We start from the raw sequence: 19,887 nt of genomic DNA, 5'->3' as shown, positions 1-19,887 counted from the left end.
TGACAGCTGACAGGGAGCTCTGGCGTGGGCTGGTCCATGAGGTCATGAAGAGTCGGAGACGACTGAATGAATGAACAACAACTATCTCCCCGAGGGGGACTCAGGGCGGTTTCCAACTTTTGTTTTTGTGGCTGCCACAAACTATGTTGAATTGGTTGAGACTGTATGAGATCTTCATTGAAAAACTATAGCAAAATTTGCTTCCAAATATCCCACAAAAGTTTTTGCACTTTAATAAACTTTTTCCATGTTTCTATGACAGAAGGAAAAAGGAAGAGGGGCCGACCAAGGGCAAGATGGATGTATGGCATCCTTGAAGTGACTGGATTGACATTGAAGGAGCTGGGGGTGGTGACGGCCAACAGGGAGCTCTGGTGTGGGCTAGTCCATGAGGTCACGAAGAGTTGGAAATGACTTAACGAATGAACAACAATGATAGAACCAATTAGGAAATGACATTTATAACCAAGGAACAAAACTTGTGTTACATAGTGTTATCAGAAATGAAATTAAACAATTTTGGGATGGACTTCATTAATTTCCATCACATATGACCCTCTCCCTTCTTCAAAACATTCTTATGAATCCATGCAAATGCTGTATTTATCATTGTCTTATTCTGAATTAGCTTTGTCTACCACTCCTTGAACCAAAATCCTCTTCAACCCTCCAAAACACCCTTTGGAATAACAGAAAACGCCCATTAAACCAGAAGATGACTAAACCACATCAAGCTATAACTTCCCTCATTTTGTCATCTGCCAATTGGCCTTTTGATACTGCTTCAGTATCAACTTCAGAAAGACAACAACCCCACTGCAAAACGAAAACATGGACACACAAAGAAAATGGTCAGAAACCCAACTGGGAAGACCACAGGCACCATTCTGTCCTTGTCAATGGTCTATGTAAGCCATGGACAACGTTCACTCAAACTCCATAGCTAGGTTTTTTCTGGCTTCTATAGCAGTGTGGAAGAAGAAGGAGAACAACATGGATCAGACCATCTAGTATCCTGTTTCTCATCATGGCCAAGCAGATATAACAAGATGTGATGAAATCAACCTTATCTCATTGCTGCTCCCCAGCAACACGTATTCACAAGAGTCCTGCCTTTGATACCAGAGGAGACGCTAATGTCTTTGTTGCTTCCTACATACACAAAAAATGTTTTAATTAAAACTGAAAGCATATATCACAATGGAGACAACCACAGCATTTCTCAGTCCAAATCAGATTACGATGCCGAACTCAAATGAACCTATTCAGTCAAGTATTTGTGTGTGTGTGTGTGTGTGCCTTCAAGTATCTGTTGACTTAAGGCAATCCCATTAATTCTTCACAGTTTTCTCAGGCAAGGAAAACTCATGAGATGGTTTTGCCAGTTCTTTCCCCTGAAATATAGCATTTGGTATCCATTAGTAGTCTCTCATCCAAGTGTTAACCAAAGTTGACCCAACGAAGCTTCCAAGATCAAACAGAATCTGGAATCTTTAAGGCAGGGGTCCTCAAACTATGGCCCGGGGGCCAAATGCGGCCCTCCAAGGTCATTTATCCGGCCCTTGCTCAGGGTCAACCTAAGTCTGAAACAACTTGAAAGCACATAACAATAACAACAACAACAACAACAATACTATCTCATCAGCCAAAAGCAGTTTATATTTGTTAAAATTGTTTTTCATTTTAATTATTGTATTGTTTTTGCACTACAAATAAAATACATGCACTGTGCATAGGAATTCATTCATATATTTTTTCAAATTAGAATCCGGCCCTCCAACAGTTTGAGGGACTATCACCTGGCCCTCTGTGTAAAAAGTTTGTGGACCCCTGCTTTAAGGTATCGAGGCTGAATGGTAAATCGGGTAAATCAGGTCCGAGATGTGGTGTAGCTAGTTAGTAGCCAGCTGCATTAAATCACTAGTGACCAAGAGGTTGTGCATTCGAAGTCAGTCCGGATCGGAGTACGTTCCCGACCATTAATAGTCTAGTTTGCTGTCAACCTATGCAGCCCCAAAGACAGTTGCATCCGAGTCACCTCTGGGCTGAGAGGGGCAGTATATATATATAGAGAGAGAGAGAGAAAAAAATAAATAAATAAACCCTTCTAGAGTTTTCTGTTGGTCATGGGAGTCCTGTGTGTCACCTTTGGCTCAATTCCGTCATTAGTGGAGTTCGGAATGCTCTTTGATTGTAGGTGAACTATAAATCCCAGCAACTACAAACTTTATGTGGGGAGGCTAATTTAACTAATTTACGACGCCTTAAAACCTTCCAGCAGTGTACAGAAGAATGAGGAAGTACTCCATCAAAGGACTCGGTGTCACAAGTGGACAGTGAAGCAGCAGCTCCCCCTGTGGCCAGAATCGAGCATATCCCCATGAAGCCAGAAAAGCTGAAATGTCAAATGCCTTTGTGTCTGTCTATATATGTTGTATGTCTAAATGGCATTGAATGTTTGCCGTGTATATGTACACTGTAATCCGTCCTGAATCCCCTGCAGGATGAGAAGGGAGGAATATAAATACTGTAAATAAAATAAATGTAAATCCCAATGATTCAATGGGTCTCTAGTTGGGACAAGCCATTGCATTTATACCTTTATTGTTAAATCTGAGATGAAATTCTCAGACAAATTATATATCCAAACTAAAAGCAATGCCCTGCCAACTTGAAGGCATATGAGTACGCCATGCTCAATGTAATGGCAATGGAGATTTCTGGATTTCCTGGGGGTGTCCCTTCTGTTTTTGGACATCACAGCTGCACATAGTATAACAAATGTTCCTATTTGGGGAGGATGGGCTGCAAGTCTTAGGAATCCTTTCCCTTCGGTCTGAAATTGCAATCTGATGACTTTTAAGATCAACTGTCGAAAGGTTGCTAGGCAAGGCCAAGAATGTAGGCAGCTGGTGGAGGGTTCGACATCTGGGAAAACATAAGTGAGTTTTTGGGGGAAAGCAGATCAATGCTTCAAGTTAGAGTGACAGGTTAACAAAGTCAGCCTTTGGGGAAAATCTCAAGATACTTCCTGCTCCTATGTCAACACATTAGTGCAACAAATGGGTATTCTACGCAACTACGAATCCGACACATTGGTTATTTCAGACCTCAGAGGTCCACTGACACAAAGGAAATTTACCCATTCTTTCGCAACAAGCAAACAGGTGGCAGCTGAACTGGAGCAGTTCAAACCACGTCCAACAAGTATGGACATGGACAGGCTGTTCAATGGGATTTCTCCTTGTCTTGGCTTGCAGCTGAACCGGCCCTCAAAGCTACACCCACACGATGGATAATCTTTACGAGATTTTCAGTCCGTCAGCTGGAAATTCTCCCTAGCATACCAAAATATGAAACATTGAAAGCAATGTCTGAAAAAGGTCTCCATGCTGTTCCAGTTCAGAGGTGTAAAAAGAGTATGTAGATATGTTTGGAGGAATCATAGAATCATAGAATCAAAGAGTTGGAAGAGACCTCATGGGCCATCCAGTCCAACCCCTGCCAAGAAGCAGTTATGTTGCATTCAAATCACCCCTGACAGATGGCCATCCAGCCTCTGTTTAAAAGCTTCCAAAGAAGGAGCCTCCACCACACTCCGGGGCAGAGAGTTCCACTGCTGAACGGCTCTCACAGTCAGGAAGTTCTTCCTCGTGTTCAGATGGAATCTCCTCTCTTGTAGTTTGAAGCCATTGTTCCGCGTCCTAGTCTCCAGGGAAGCAGAGAACAAGCTTGCTCCCTCCTCCCTGTGGCTTCCTCTCACATATTTATACATGGCTATCATATCTCCTCTCAGCCTTCTCTTCTTCAGGCTAAACATGCCCAGCTCCTTAAGCTGCTCCTCATAGGGCTTGTTCTCCAGACCCTTGATCATTTTAGTATGAGACACAACCTAGATAGGCCAAACAAACAACACTATGGTCCATGTTGGTACAAAACCAAAATCATTAAATTTCTTTAAAAATCCAGCAAAATCAATATCATCATCGTCATCATCATCATTCCAACTTTGCCCCAAGAATGAGGGTGCATCTACACTGTAGAGTTATTGCAGGTTGTCACAACTTGTAAGAGACATTAGCTCAGTGCTATGGAACCGTGGGAGCTGTAGTTTGGTGAGGTAGCAGCACTCTTTATCAGGGAGGGCTAAATACCTTGTCAAACTGCAACTCCTATGATTCCACACACCTACTGAGGACAGAACGACATAGAGACACCGCATTAATAGGGTCACCATGAGTCAAAAGTCAGCTTAAAAGCAGTTAGCAAGGATATCAAATGGTGCAGCAGTTATAGGAATGTTCTGACACTTCCAAGATTCACTTTCACGTCACCACTGAATCATGAAACTCACTAGGGAACTTTAGGCCACTCACTATCTCTCAGGTTGATCTACGTCACGTGTTTGTTTTGATGAGAAGATAAGAGCCATGTACACTGCCTTGAGCTCACTGGAAGGAATTCTGAACAGAAATGTAACTGATGCAGAGTTTTAACTGCCTTTAAAAATTATAGATAAGTAGGTAGGTAGGTAGGTAGGTAGGTAGGTAGGTAGGGAGAGAGATAGAGCATCACTGATATTTGCCATCACATTGACTTTGATATGGTGACCCCATGAATGAGAGACCTATAAGGGTCTCAGTCATCAACAGCACACATTTCCCAAACTCAGGACTTTGGTTTCCATAACTCAGTAGTTCCCAACCTGCGGTATGTGGACCACTAGTGGTCCGCAAGAACTAAAATATGGTCCATGGCCTCACCATTACTACACTGTTACAAGAACGACTGGTCCCACAAAACACTCTTAAAGTGCCGAGGCTAATTAAATATGGTTTTCTGTGGGCAAGCAGATGGCGACTACTGGATGGCATATGTTCTGTATCAGAAACTAGAGCTGATGTGATCTATCCAATGCATTTTTCTGAATCAGCACCCCAAATAACCAAACCAAATCTAAAGTTGACCAAAAACTGATTCGTAACCCTTTTGAACTAATGTTGCAGAGTGGTCCCTGGTCATAAAAAGATTGGGAACCACTGCTGTAACTGAATTAAAGCCAAGGGAGCCAGACAGCCATAGATACCATAAATGTTTTGTACATAGCTAGGAGACTCATGGCCACAACTTCCTTAATTCAATCAATCGTTGTGTAATACAGCATCCCCTTCTCCTACTGCCTTTCTACTTTACTCAGTATTAGGTAAAGGTAAAGGTTGCCCCCTGACATTAATTCCAGTTGTGTCCGACTCTGGGGGTTGGTGCTCATCTCCATATCTAAGCTGAAGAGCCGGCGTTGTCTGTAGACACCTCCGAGGTCATGTGGCCGGCATGACTGCATGGCGTCAATACCTGCCCGCCGGAGCAGTACCTACTGATCTACACACATTTGCATGTTTTTGAACTGCTAGGTTGGCAGAAGCTGGGACTGACAGAGGAAGCTCACACCGCTCCCTGGATTCGAATCTGCAACCTTTCGGTCAACAAGCTCAGCAGCTCAACTGTTTAAACCACTGCGCTACCAGAGTCAGGATTATTTATGTCTTTTTCAACAAGTCATTTCATCTCGTGATATGTCGAAAATACAACAGCCTTGGTTTAGTTATCTTTGCTTCTAATGATGCATACACATTTCTACTGACTTATTTTTGTTTGACTGCAACGTAAAGCATATATGCATACACACACATATATATATACACACAGAGAGAGAGAGAGAGAGAGAGATGTTTTTGTGTTTTCAATCTGCTCTGGTTTTAGTAGTCTACTTTGGGTCCCAATATTGGCAAGAAAGTCAAGATCTAAATGAAGTAAACAAAGAAATTCTATGTATAGAATTATTGCCCTTTGCATCCAATTAGATAGTAAATTATTAACAGAAGCAGATTATAAATATCTGCTTCATTTTCAGGAAAAGACTTGGACTTCGGAAATAGGAAGCCTGGGGGAACATTTCTTGCATATTGTGTGCAAAGTCTGAAGCCATTGCAAATGTATTAGCCTGTAAGCCATAAGAAATATCTTTTCAAGCATTCCAAGACAGCTGGAACGTGGAATTGTCATCAATGTCTTGGTTGACTAAACAATACTGCAAGATTAAATATAAGGGAAATGATCTGTTTTTTCCTTGTATTCTTGGAGACGCTCAGTTTGTTAAAGATGTGTTTCCTCTGCTACATTTCAGGGTCTGCTTCCTTTAAAACACATTCACAGCTCTACCCAGACACACAAAACAATTGTGTGCCTCGAAAAGGGAAAGAACAATGGCTTCAGGTGAACACTTTTGCTTCCACAGGTTGCAGTTGAGTTTGGTTTTCAAGATGTATCTGCTTCCTGTTGGAAAGAATGGAAGGATGAAGTCCCCCGCCTCCAGCCTTGCTATAAACAATCCCATCTGATGGAAGAAAGCATCTGCTAAAATGTTCTAACTCCGTTGAAGGGGACTTAATGAAAATGATTGCAGGTTTTGCTTTGGATCACGAGCCAACCAGCATCCCAAGTAATTCACATTCTGCTTGACAAAGGAAGATCTCGAACCCAATCACATCACAAATGTGTTCATTATGACAAAATCCCTAATGCACAATGCCCTTCACACCCACAGACAAAAACCTGCATGTTTAATAACTCCAGAGATAGAAATATCTGATTTTTCGAAAGGAAAAAGAAGGACAAAGCCAACCCCTTCCCAACAAAGTGTTGGAAATAGCAACCTTCTCAAGCCTACACTAGTTGTTTGTTATGTATATAATTGCTTACAGTATTTTAAGTGTGTATTGGTTTGCAATCTTACCTAAACTCTTTGTTGTGGGAGGGGCTGCAGACCATGTGATCAGAACTAGACATGTTCAGGACTCCACTTAAGATCAGTGTTTGCTTTGAGAAGCCATGTAGAAAGTATGTTTTTGCTTTAGACTTCAGTGGAGATAGAAGCCTTTAGACCAGAGGTTCCCAACTTGTGGTCCGTGAACCACCAGCGGTCTCCAAAATATGGTCCACGACCTCACTGTTATTACATCATTGCAATGAGAGTGACTGCTGGATGGCAAATGTTCTGTATCAGCAACCAGAGCTGATGTGGTCTAACCAATGCAATTTGGAGTGCAGATTCAGAAAATTGCATTGATTAGACCACATCTGCTCTAGATTATTAAATACTAGCTGTACCCATCACACGTTGCTATGGCCAACCTTCCCTCTTTCTCTTCTTTCTTTCTCGCCCTCCTTCCCTTTTTTTCTTTCTTTTTCTCCTTCCTTTCTTCTCTTCTTCTTCCCTTCCTCCCCACCACCTCTTCTTTCCCTTCTACTTTCTCCCCTTTCTTTCTTCTCTACCTATTCTTGGACTGCAATTCCCAGCAGTCCTCCTGATCAATCTACCTACCTACCTACCTACCTACCTATCTCTATCTAATCTATCTAGAGGATTGCTGGGAGTTGCAGTCCAGGAATAGAAAATTGTATATATGCAGGGATTGGGATGCTCTCAAAGAAATCCGAGAAGAAGAAAGCTTGCATCTTGGAAGCAGTGCATTTGGATCATCCTCCTCTCCTAACGGGCTTGGTCTAGGGGATTCCAGGAGCTGTAGTCCAGAAGACTGTGTGGATGTGCTATTGTGTGTTTTGTTTACCTGGGGGAGTAATTTTTGCGCATGCACTGTAGCATCTTTTTACCTTTTTTTGGCTTTTTAAGTGCCTTCCGCTGTGTTTTTCAGGGTTTTTATGAGTGAAGGTCACTCGTTGGCCTGATAGGTGTGTTGTGTCCAAATTTGGTGTCAATTTGTCCAGTGGTTTTTGAGTTATGTTAATCCCACAAATGAACATTGCATTTTTATTTACATAAATGGTTTTATTTGGGTAAGTAGATGGTGACTACTGGATGCCATATGTTCTGTATCAGAAACTAGAGCTGATGTGATCTATCCAATGCAATTTTCTGAATCAGCACCCCAAGTAACCAAAGACAATCTAAAGTTGACCAAAAACCGATTTGTAACCCTTTTGGTACTAATGTTGGAGAGTGGTCCCTGGTCAAAGTGGTCCCTGGTCAAAAAAAGGTTGGGAACCACTGCTTTATACTCTTAGAGATAGTAGAAGCCATCAGTATGCTTTAGAACGGTACAGCTTAGACTTCGGTAAGATGTATGCTTAAAGACTCCATTGGACTATGGAATATTGTTTTTAAGGGCGATACCCTGTGTTACCTACACATAGAAACTACTTGAAATCCTATAGTAACTGGATTCATAAACAAAGTGCCTGTATGCTGTATACATAAAGTTTTGTGAGTAAACCACCTCTGTGACTGTTTATTTTGTCTCTTGAAAGCGTGTTGTAAAAGCAAGTATATTTTAAGGGAGAGTAGATGTTTTTTGGGCAACTAAAGGGACACTTCTGAAACTCTGTTGAATGTATGTTTTTGTGCAATGGCATGTCTTTGTCCCTAGCAGTTCAAAGACACCTAGGTACATCAGTTTAACACAGTGGTTCTCAACCTGGGGTCCCCAGATGTTTCTGGCCTACAACTCCCAGAAATCCCAGCCAGTTTACCAGCTGTTAGGATTTCTGGGAGTTAAAGGCCAAAAACATCTGGGGACCCCAAGTTGAGACCCACTGGTTTAACAGTTGAGAGACCTACTTGTCTTGCATGAATGCTGAACATAATTTTTCAAAAGTTTGTGACTTTTAATAACGTCATGCCTCTCCAGTGACCAGTGGTTTTCCAAAAAAAGGTTATGAATCCCATTTCCCAAATGGTTATGGAGATTCACATATTCCAAAAAAAGGCTGATGCTTCAATTTATCTAATTTTTTTATTTAAGTTTATTAATGGTCCAAGAATGGGACAAACATTCAATGCTCAGATACCACTCCCTGAAAACTAATGATGCATTCACCTTCAAGTACCAGTGTTTTTTTACCACTGCAGACAAAAAAGATCTTCCACACTATTAGAAATACAATCAAGCAGCATCCTGAACAAATTGATTTGAATGTCCAAAGAATGCCTCTGGATTTTGACAACAACAACAATGTATGTCCTTTTCTAGCTAAGTTGTTAAACTTCGCCTTCCCTTAGCAGGAAAAAGGCACCTTGCCCTTGCTTGCGTATGCCAACGATTTCAGCACAGCTGTGAGACCAAAAAAGGATGAAGTACCTGTCAGAGGACATTGTAGCTATATTCCTATGATCTTCCAGCTGTGATGAAATGGTGGGCGATCGCACATACAAACAAAAACCCAAAAATGTAATTCACAGTATAGGAGCAACCAATATAAGGAATGCTCCTCAAAATATGAATCATCCCTTAATGTTGTATTTTCTGCACACAATAGTAAGCAAAGGACCATATAGTTTGTTATTGTTTTGTGCTTTCAAGACCTTTATGACTTCTGGTGACCCTAAAACAAATTTATCACAGGGTTTTATGGGTCTGAAAATGTCACTCAAGCCACTTCTGCACTTCCGCATAATCCAGATTATCACAGATGATAATTCACATTATTTGCTTTGAACTGGATTATATGAGTCTACACTGCCATATAATCCAGTTCACATCAGATAATCTGGATTTTATACAGCAGTCTAAAAGGGGCCTCAGTGGGTTCCCATGGCCAAGCAGGGAATCAAACCCTGGTCTTCAGAGTCACAGCCAATGCCTAAACCACTTTGGGCCCTTCCACACAGCCATATAACCCAGAATATCAAGGCAAACAATCTGCAATATCTGCTTTGAGCTGGATTATCTGAGTCCACACTACCATATAATCCAGTTCAATATGGATTTTGTATAGCTGTGTGGAAGGGGCCTATATTTTGCTGGCTCTCTCCCCAATGCTAACCACTGGTGCTCACGTTTTGCTGTAGTTAGTGATTTCTTCTCACGGAAGAGCTACAGAGAAGAGGAGGTTAAGAGAGGACATGAAAGCCAGGTTTAAATATTTGAAAGGATTTCAGATCAGAGATGGAACAGGCTTGTTTTCTGCTCTCCTAGAGATTAGGGCACGGAGCAATGGATTCAAAGTGCAGGAAAAGAGATTCCCAATGAAAATTAAGAATAACTTCTTGACAGTAAGACCGTTTGACAGAGGAATACGCTGCCTTGGAGCATGGTAGAGTCTCCTCTGGAGGACTTTCAACAGAGGCTGGATGGCCATGCTTCAAGAGTGTTTTGATTGTGTGTTTCTGTATGTCAGAATGGGGTTAGACTGGGTGTCCCTTGGAGGTCTCTTCCAAAATCTCTGATATACACATGACATGAGAAACTCCATTACGTCAATGTATTTGTCCATCTCGTCTGACCGATAGTAACCCTTCCAGGGTTCAGAAAAAGATCTTTCCACAAGATCCTCTGAAGTGGAGATGTGGGAACATCTACACTAGTGGTTCTCAACCTGTGGTTCCCCAGATGTTTTCACCTTCAGCTCCCAGAAATCCTATACTGGCTGGGATTTCTAAGAGTTGTAGGCCAAAACACTTGGAGACCCGCAGATTGAGAACCACTGATTACACTGTAGAGTTAATGAGATTTTACGAACCAATAACTACCATGATTTCACTGAATTGAGCTATAGCACTTAACATGATGCCAAACTAGACCAAGCATGGGCAAACTTTCTAACTTGGGGACCACATGGTGGGCCGGAGAGGGGTGGGCGGACGCAGGAGAGAGGAGGTTCTCCCCAAGGCCCCTCCCTGCCCTTTCATCCCCTTCCTCTTCCCTCTTGGAAGCAGAAAGTGAAGGAAAGACATGAGACTTTTGGATCCCAAAAGGATTGGTCTTGGTCAGGATGAGAAAAAGTGCATCCATTCGATCCCATATTGTCTACTCCTGATATAGAATAATAGAGCTGGACGAGACCCACAAAGGCTATCCAGTCCAACCCCCTGTCATGGAAGAAGACACAATCAAGGCATTCCCAATAGACAGCCTTTGCTGAAAAGCCTCCAGAGGAGACTCCACCATACTCCCAGGCAACCTATGCCACTCTCCAACAGCTCTTACTTTCAGGAAGTTCTTCCTAATATTTTCAGTCGAATCTCTTTCCCTGCCATTTGAACCCATTGCTCCCTTGTGCCCTGGTCTCTAGAGCAGCAGAAAGTCAGTTTTCCCCCTTCTCTAAATCTTGAAACATGGTTCTCATGTTCCCACTTTACCTTCTCTTATCCCAGCTAAACATCCCACAAGAGGAAAGGAGGAAGGAAAAACAGACGGAAGGAAGGAAGGGAGGAAGAGAAGGATGAATGAAAGGAAGGAAGGGTGAAAGGGAATGGAGGGAGGGAGGAAAGGGAGAAGAAAAGTCAAAGGAGAAGGAAGGATGGAGGAAGAAGAGTGAACGAGGGAGGAAATAGAGCAGGAAGGAAGGAGAAAAGATTGAAGGGAAGGAAGTGGGGAGGGAGAAAGAGGGAGGGAGGGAAGAAAAGAGAAAAGGAAGGGAGGAAGAGAAGGATGAAAGGAAGGAAGGGTGGAAGGAAATGGAGAGAGAAAAGGGAGAAGGAAAAAAGTCAGAAAGGAAGGAAGGACGAAAAAAGAGGAAAAGGGAAGGGGGGAGGAAAGAGAGAAGGAAAGAAAGAAGGAAGGAAGAGAAGGATGAAAGGAAGGAAGGGTGAAAGGAAATGGAGGGAGAAAAGGGAGAAGGAAGAAAAGTCAAAAAGGAAGGACAGAAAAAGAGGGGGGGAAGGAGGGGGGAAGAGAGAAGGAAGGAAGGAGAAAGGTGGAAGGGAAGGAAGTAGGGAGGGAGAAAGAGGGAGGGGAGGAAAGTGGGAAGGAAGGGAGGAAGGAAGAGAAGGGTGAAAGAAAGGAAGGGTGGAAGAAATGGAGAGAAAAAAGGAGAAGGAAGAAAAGGAAGGAAAGATGGAAAAAGAGGGAGAGGGAAGGAGGAAGGAAAGAGAGAAGGGGAAAAGATGGAAAGGAAGGAAGTACGGGGAGAAAGAGGGAGGGGAGGAAAGTGAGAAGGAAAGAAGGGAGGAAGAGAAGGGTGAAAGGAAATAGAAGGAGGGAGGAAAGGGAAAAGAAAAGTAAAAAGGGAAGGAAGGACGGAGAAGGAAGGAAGGAGAAAGGGTGGAAAAGAAGGAAGTAGGGAGGGAGAAAGAGGGAGGGGAGGGAGGCAAGAGAGAAGGAAGGATATGATGGTGAGAGAGAGGAGGGCCTGAGAAAAGAGCTCAAGGGCCACATCTGGCCCCTGGGCCTGGATTTGCCCGTACCTGCCCTAGACCCTTAACATACTTATCTCTTGAATATACATATACAGCCCTTCCTATATATGACTAAAAATACAACGCATACACAAATATGAGTCTCAAGCTTTACTGTGAGAAAACCACAATTCTGCAACTTGAGAAAGTACAAGGAAGAGATAAAATTGGCATAACGACACACACAAATTGTCCAGACTTGCAGTGAAGCACTTGCTCGGTTGCCACAAATAAGAAATTCCTTCCAGGTGAACAAGGAAGCTGGGTGTGGAGGAAGAGAGGACCCTTCCTCTGTAGGGCTGAGAACGTGCAGCTCTGCATCTTCTTGCAAATTGCAGGCAGCATTAGCCAACAGGGGATTATGGACATTTTACACCTAAGAGCAGACCCACATGTTGCACAACCCTGTTATACAGCATGGGTAGAAATTGTGAGGCCTAGACACTATTGCAACTGCAACTCCCAGAAGCCTAGGACTGGGGAACACTGGGAATTGTAGTTCAGCAACAACTGGAAGACTGCACCATTCACAACCCTGGTACACAGACAGCAAGAAGACACTGCAAACTGGTGAACGAAGGATGGAAAGATAATCCCTCTTTTACCATTCTGTACATTTTTGCCTGTCAAGAGACAAAAATCTATTTTCTACTATTACCCTCTTAGCAACACTAACAATTTTCCTGTCTTTATATACAATGCAAACCAAACTAACAATTTTCCTGGCCATTCATACAATGCTTTTCCACTGAATGAGATCATCGGCCCATTTTGCCCAGTATTTACCAACACTGACAAGCGGAGGGCTTCACGCAGCAGATTTTCCAGTCTTATCTGGATATTCCTGGCATTGAACCTCAAAGACCTTCTTCATACAATGCTGTGGAAATGTGTGGCCCCACAAACATAAAAAAATATTTGATGCAGTGAAGGTACATCTAGATCAAGCATGGGCAAACTTTGGCCCTCCAGGTGTTTTGGACTCCAACTCCCACAATTCGTAACAGCCTACCGGCTGTTAGGAATTGTGGGAGTTGGAGTCCAAAACACCTGGAGGGCCAAAGTTTGCCCATGCCTGGACTATATCATTATGTTTTCTGCTAACTTCCAAACATCATCAAACGTTGACATCACTAGCAGGCAGTTGATGGGCTTTCCTGGTGTATCCCCAACAACTAGCATTCAAAGGAGGTTCCAGTGGGAAGGCACAATTCAAAACATTCAAGTACACCTGTACAACTAGGAATAACAGAGGCATGTGTCAATTCATATCCATGTCTCCAAGATGGCCTTGGAGAATCATTCTCATCTTTTTGGCCTTATAGAAAGAACAGCAGCAGATACGTTGCTATAAGAACTAAACCAAACAGGTATCTGACAAACACACCCTTCACAAAAGCAGCTGTGTTGAACTACAATTCCCATCCCACTGTGCTGGTGGTGGAATTCTGGGATTTGTAGTCCAAACAGTATAGATTAATTATAAGTCCAGTAGCGAGAGAAAGAAACAGGAAGCAAAATAAATACAGCGCAGAGCTATTATTTGTGTATGATGTTCCAACCTCTCATCTGGCTGTCGCTCTATTTATTCATTTTCAAACGCACACCCCCATATATATATGTGTGTGGATATATATACACACACACACACACAAGCTGTCCCCTGCCACGCGTTGCTGTGGTCCAGTCTGTGTATATGTGTTTTGTGTGTATATATATATTTGTGTATATGTGTGGTTTTGCACATGCGTTGAAATGTACTTTTTGGGATTTTTTGGCTTTTTAAGTTTCTTTTGCTGTGTTTTTCAGTGTTTTTATGAGTGATGGTCACTCATTGGCAAGATCCCAGCAGGGTGGCCTTTTGCAGCTGGCAGATGGTAATTTTATCAGTGCCGATTGTGTTTAAGTGCAGGCCAAGGTCTTTAGGCACTGCACCCAGTGTGCCGATCACCACTGGGACCACCTTTACTGGCTTGTGCCAGAGTCTTATTATTATTATTACTAGCTGTCCCCTGCCATGCGTTGCTGTGGCCCAGTCTGTGTATATATGTGTTTTGTGTGTATATATATTTGTGTATATGTGTATATATGTGTTTATGTATATGTGTGGTTTTGCGCATGTGTTGTAATGTACTTTTGGGTTTATTTTGGCTTTTTAGGTCTCTTCTACTGTGTTTTTCAATGTTTTTATGAGTGATGGTCACTCGTTGGCCTGATAGGTGTGTTGTCTCCAAATTTGGTGTCAATTCTGCCAGTGTTTTTTGAGTTATGTTAATCCTACAAACAAACATTGCATTTTTATTTAGATAGATAGATGCACTAGGGTTTTATATTCTCTTAAGAATCCTAGGATGCAGGCTCGTAGCCAGGATTTTGATTCGGGGGGGGGGGGTGAGTTTGATGGGGGGGGGGCTCAGGATCTACCCTGGCAAACCTTTTGTATCACTGTCCCAATACCCCCATGCATATGGGATATATTGAGCATGGTGATCAGATCATGACATGAATAAACGTAACAGTTTAAATAATGTACCAGTAAGGCCTTCTTGCGGACCACCCTGAGAATTTCGGGTGGGGGGGGGCTGAAGCCCCTCAAGCCCCCCCCCCCCAGCTACGGGCCTGCTAAGATGCAAAAAAAAAAGGTAAGAGAGAAAAAGAGAGGAATCCTTAAGAGGAAAAGCAACATATGCAGTTGTTGTTTTGAACTACAATTCCCAGGGCCTTTCATCCCACTGTGCTGGTGGCAAAAGACTGGGATCTGTAGTCCAAACAGTATGGATGAATATAAGGTCCAGTAGGCCTGAGAAAGGGAGGTGAGAGAAATAAACAGGAAGCAAAATAAATACAGACCTCACAACCTCTGAGGATGCCTGCCATAGATGCAGGCAAAACGTCAGAAGAGAATGCTTCTGGAACGTGGTCATACAGCCCGAAAAATGTACAACAAACCAAAATAAACACAGTGCTTGGCTATTATTTGTGTGTGCTGTTCCAGCCTCTCGTCTGGCTGTCGCTCTCCCGATTTATTCATTTTCAAACACACACACAGCCATATATATGTATATATTTGTGTGTGTATGTGGACATTGTGTGTGTGTCTCCTAGGGTTTTATATTATCTTAAGAATCCTAGGAAGCAAAAAAGGGGGGCAACAGAGAAAAAGAGATGCCTAGAAATCCCTAAGAGGAAATGCAACATCAGCTGGATCATTATTATTTTTGCCTTGGAGGGGAATGGGGGGTCCATAGAGGGAAATGCCAATCTGCAGCTGATGTCAACAGCAGGCAGGCTTCCTTCCCTTTACATACAACACACAGGGGCTGGCTCTGCAGTCTAAATCTGCATTATAGGGCCAGTGTAAACCCATAAACTGCATTATATGGCTGTATAGATTCAGCCAGAGATGGGAGGGGAAGCAGCTTTGGGGTTTCCCCCCTTCTTTCCTTTCATTCAATCATTTCAGTGCAAGTGAAATGCATATAATAGATCAAAGGAGGGAAATAAATACACTAAGAGTTTGCAATCCAGATGGTTAGGAAGACAAGGCTTGGAAGGTGGGTGGAGATGCTTCTCCATATCTTCTTACCTTCATGTCACTGATGGTGGTCTGGAAGAGTCCTCCAAGCGCACTACATTCCTTCTCTATCACAGCCTCCATTTTCCCCCAGATCCAAAAAATAGCCCCAAAAAATCAATAAGGAAAGGACTACAGCTTCACACAGCCAAATCTCTCTCTCTGGGAGGAGGGAGCTCAAAGAGAGTGCTGAGGCTGAATTCTTTGAGGGAGAATAAGAAGGATTGGGATGGCCAAAGCAGCAGGGACTACGAGCTGGAAAAGAAAATCCTCTCCCTGTTCTTCAAAGTGATCTCTGCTTGCAAAGGAGGCAATCAAGAGGCTCCTAAGCCCCAAAGACGGCCACCAAAGCCATCGTTGGCCATTCTGGCCAACCAAAGTCAGGGATCCAGCTGCTTAAAAATGCATCGGATGCAGCAGAAGCTCGCCCGCCTCTGAAACAGCTGCAGATCCGATTCTGCCCACCAAGACAAAAAAATAATTAAATTAAGAACCGCCCAAAAATATTTAAAAATTCAATTAAAAACCGCCAGATCACCTTCAGGGGCTGAAAACAGATAAGCCAACACCCCTTTTTCCTGTATTAAAATCGAGCAACACCTACTGCATTGAATGCATCTTGAGTGCCAGCTCAATTAAGTAAAAGCTCCACCAAAACAGCCAAACACAAAGAAAAGCTCCTTCTCAGCCCCCTCCCAAGGGAACGAGGCGCTGCTCAGCCTGCTTCCCTCCACTACAAAGCCTCTCTTCCTCCTCAACCAAAGCTCCGAAGGAGAAGGGAAAAAAAAGAAGAAGGGAAGGAAAAAATAGAGAGAGAATTGCACTCCAGCGCGCGCGCCCCGAAAAGCAGCAGCTGCTGAGGCTTTGGAACGCTCGTTCCCCGGGAAAGAGAGAGAGTCACGAGCGCAGAATGTCCGGGCTCTGGCTCCTGATTGGTGGAGAAGGAGGAGCGCGCGGGAGGGGAGGGGGAGAGGGAAGGAGGGATGAGCTGCTCGCCTCCTTGAGAGCGCCGCCTAGAGGCCACGTGCAGGAACAGACTTAGGAAAGGAAAGGGAAGGGAAGGGAAGGAAGGAAGGGAAAGGGAAAGAAGGAAAGGAAAGGAAAGGAAAAGGGGGAAGAGAAGGAAAGGAAATGGAGGAAGAGAGGGAAAGGAAAGGAAGAGAAGGAAGGGAAGATAAGGAAAGGAAGCGAAGGATAGGAAAGGAAAGGAAAGGGGGGAAGAGAAGGAAAGGAAAGGGGAGAAGAGAGGGAAAGGAAGGGAAGAGAAGGAAAGGAAGCGAAGGGTAGGAAAGGAAAGGAAAGGGGGGAAGAGAGGGAAATGAAAAGAAAGAGAAGAGAAGGAAAGGAAAGGGGGAAGAGAGGGAAATGAAAAGAAAGAGAAGAGAAAGAAAGGAAGGGAAGAGAAGGAAAGGAAGGAAAGGAAAGGGGGGAAGAGAAGGAAAGGAAAGGGGGAAGAGAAGGAAAGGAAGGGAAGAGAAGGAAAGGAAGGAAAGGAAAGGGGGAAGAGAGGGAAAGGAAAAGAAAGAGAAGAGAAGGAAGGGAAGATAAGGAAAGGAAGCGAAGGATAGGAAAGGAAAGGGGGGAAGAGAGGGAAAGAAAAAGAGAAGAGAAGAGAAGGAAGGGAAGAGAAGGAAAGGAAGCAAAGGAAAAGAAAGGAAAGGGGGGAAGTGAGGGAAAGGAAAAGAAAGAAGGAAAGGAAGGGAAGATAAGGAAAGGAAGCGAAGGATAGGAAAGGAAAGGGGGGAAGAGAGGGAAAGGAAAAGAAATAAGGAAAGGAAGGGAAGATAAGGAAAGGAAGCGAAGGATAGGAAATGAAAGGGGGGAAGAGAGGGAAAGGAAAAGAAAGAAGGAAAGGAAGGGAAGATAAGGAAAGGAAGCGGATAGGAAAGGAAAGGGGGGAAGAGAGGGAAAGGAAAAGAAAGAAGGAAAGGAAGGGAAGATAAGGAAAGGAAGCGAAGGATAGGAAAGGAAAGGGGGGAAGAGAGGGAAAGAAAAAGAAAGAGAAGAGAAGGAAGGGAAGAGAAGGAAAGGAAGCAAAGGAAAAGAAAGGAAAGGGGGGAAGTGAGGGAAAGGAAAAGATATATATGCTGTGTGTGTAATGTGTACCTTAAAAACAAAAGAACCAATGAACAAACTCACACCAAATTTGGCAACAAAACGTCTTACAACACAAGGAGTGACCATCACTCAAAACATTATGATTTTGTCATTTGGGAGTTGTAGTTGCTGGGATTTATAGTTCACCTACAATCAAAGAGTATATATATATACACACACACACACACACACACACACTCTGTGTGTAATGAGTACCTTAAAAACAAAACATGCTCTGTGTGTATATATATATATAGAGAGAGAGGACAGGGAGAGGACAACATAGAGAGGACAGGGTGCAAATTACAAGACATATATATATATATATATATATATATATATATATATATAAGATGAGGCACATCTTTTGACAATGATATATATCTGGGCTAAGTTACACTTTTAAAATGTCCCTGTTCCGATTAAGATACAAATTCACCTTAAGAACAAACCTACAGAACCTCTCTTGTTCCTAACCTGGAGAATGCCTGTATACTACATCAGTATGGTCTTCAGATTCGTCAGGCTTCACCTAAAATGCTGTGTCTCCGAACTACATTGCATTGAAAACCATCCAGCTCTCTTAAAGCCAGGGCCTCTGAAGGGTTTCATATTAGAGAGGCATAAAATATTACTATTACGCAGTTGCTAAAAGCACAAAGGCCCTGCCTCTGGCAATGATGTGTGTGTTGTAGGTGCCTTCAAGTCACTCATTGACCTTTGGTGACCTTATGAATTTTGTTGCATTTTCAAAGGCAAGGAATACTCAGAGGTGGTTTTGCCAGTCCCTTCCTCTGAAATACAGCCTCCAGCACCTGGTATCCCTTGGCAGTCTACCGTCCAAATACTATCCAGGATTGACCCTGGTTACCTTTCAAGATCAGACAGAATCTGGTGCTTTGAGCGTATTCAGGTTTGGCAAGGACATGCTACAGTCAACAAGATCCAGAGAGCCACACTTTGTCCATACGTGAGGTAAACCTATAGAACATGCTCCCTTTTCAATCCAGGATGACTGTTAGTTGTAATTCTATGCATTTATGCAGGGGCGGCTCAACCATTACGCAAAGTAAGCATTTGCAGTATAGTTGATTTTGCCCAGGGGCGCTCTTGGGGGAAAATAGACCTTGACATATGCGAGTTGTAGTTACTGGGATGTATAGTTCACCTAAAATCAAAGAGCATTCTGAACTCCACCAATGATGGAATTGAACCAAATATGGCACACAGAACTCCCATGACGAACAGAAAATATATATCAGTGATTGGTTGGGGGGGGGGGCGCCAAAATACTGTTTGCTTACCATTGAAAATTACCTAGGGCCGCCTCTGCATATATGATTGGGAGTTAGAGTCATTCAACACAGGCAACATGCATAGATAGGTTCAGGAGACACATTTGAAAATCTAAGAGATATGTTCTTTCTTCAGATATCAATCTAAAAAAATAAAAATGTAATATTCGTTTGTGGGATTAACATAACTCAAAAACCACTGGACGAATTGACACCAAACTTGGACACAATACACCTAATAACCCAATGTATGTCCTTCACTCAAAAAATTGATTTTGTCATTTGGGAGTTGTAGTTGCTGGGATTTATAGTTCACCTACAATCAAAGAGCATTCTAAACTCCACCAATGATGAAATTGGGCCAAACTTAGCTCAAAGGACTCCCATGACCAACAGAAAACACCAGAAGGGTTTGGTTGGCATTGACCTTGAGTTTGGGAGTTGTAGTTCACCTACATCCAGAGAGCACTGTGGACACAAACAATGATGGATCTGGACCAAATTTGGCACGAATATTCCATATGCCCAAATACGAACACAGATGGAGTTTGGGGGAAAGAGACTTTGACATTTGGGAGTTGTAGTTACTGGGATTTATAGTTCACCTACAATCAAAGAGCATTCTGAATTCCACCAATGATGGAATTGGGCTAAACTTCCTACACAGAACCCCCATGACCAACAGAAAATACTTAAGGCCATCCAACTCCCTTCATGAGGACAAGAAA

The 19,887-nt window shown here is 43.0% G+C and overlaps 1 protein-coding gene across 13 annotated transcripts in view; it reads right to left on the bottom strand.

Annotated features, from left to right (window-relative positions):
- MTSS1 (MTSS I-BAR domain containing 1) overlaps positions 1–16,674 on the bottom strand; it is a 240,799-nt gene extending 224,125 nt beyond the window's left edge. For 10 of the 13 annotated variants that reach the window (XM_067467292.1, XM_067467300.1, XM_067467293.1 and 7 more), the window contains exon 1: positions 15,780–16,674. In XM_067467292.1, coding sequence (XP_067323393.1) covers positions 15,780–15,851 — 72 coding nt within the window. In that variant the 5' untranslated portion in view covers positions 15,852–16,674. The remainder of the gene's footprint in view (positions 1–15,779) is intronic. The other 3 variants (XM_067467303.1, XM_067467302.1, XM_067467304.1) reach the window with 1 other exon arrangement.
- Between the last annotated feature and the right edge of the window lie 3,213 nt (positions 16,675–19,887).

The sequence above is a fragment of the Anolis sagrei genome, chromosome 4, assembly GCF_037176765.1.
Source record: "Anolis sagrei isolate rAnoSag1 chromosome 4, rAnoSag1.mat, whole genome shotgun sequence".
Classification (NCBI taxonomy): domain Eukaryota; kingdom Metazoa; phylum Chordata; class Lepidosauria; order Squamata; family Dactyloidae; genus Anolis; species Anolis sagrei.
Note: the sequence above shows the minus strand (reverse complement) of the source record. Positions and strands in the feature narration are given on the sequence as shown.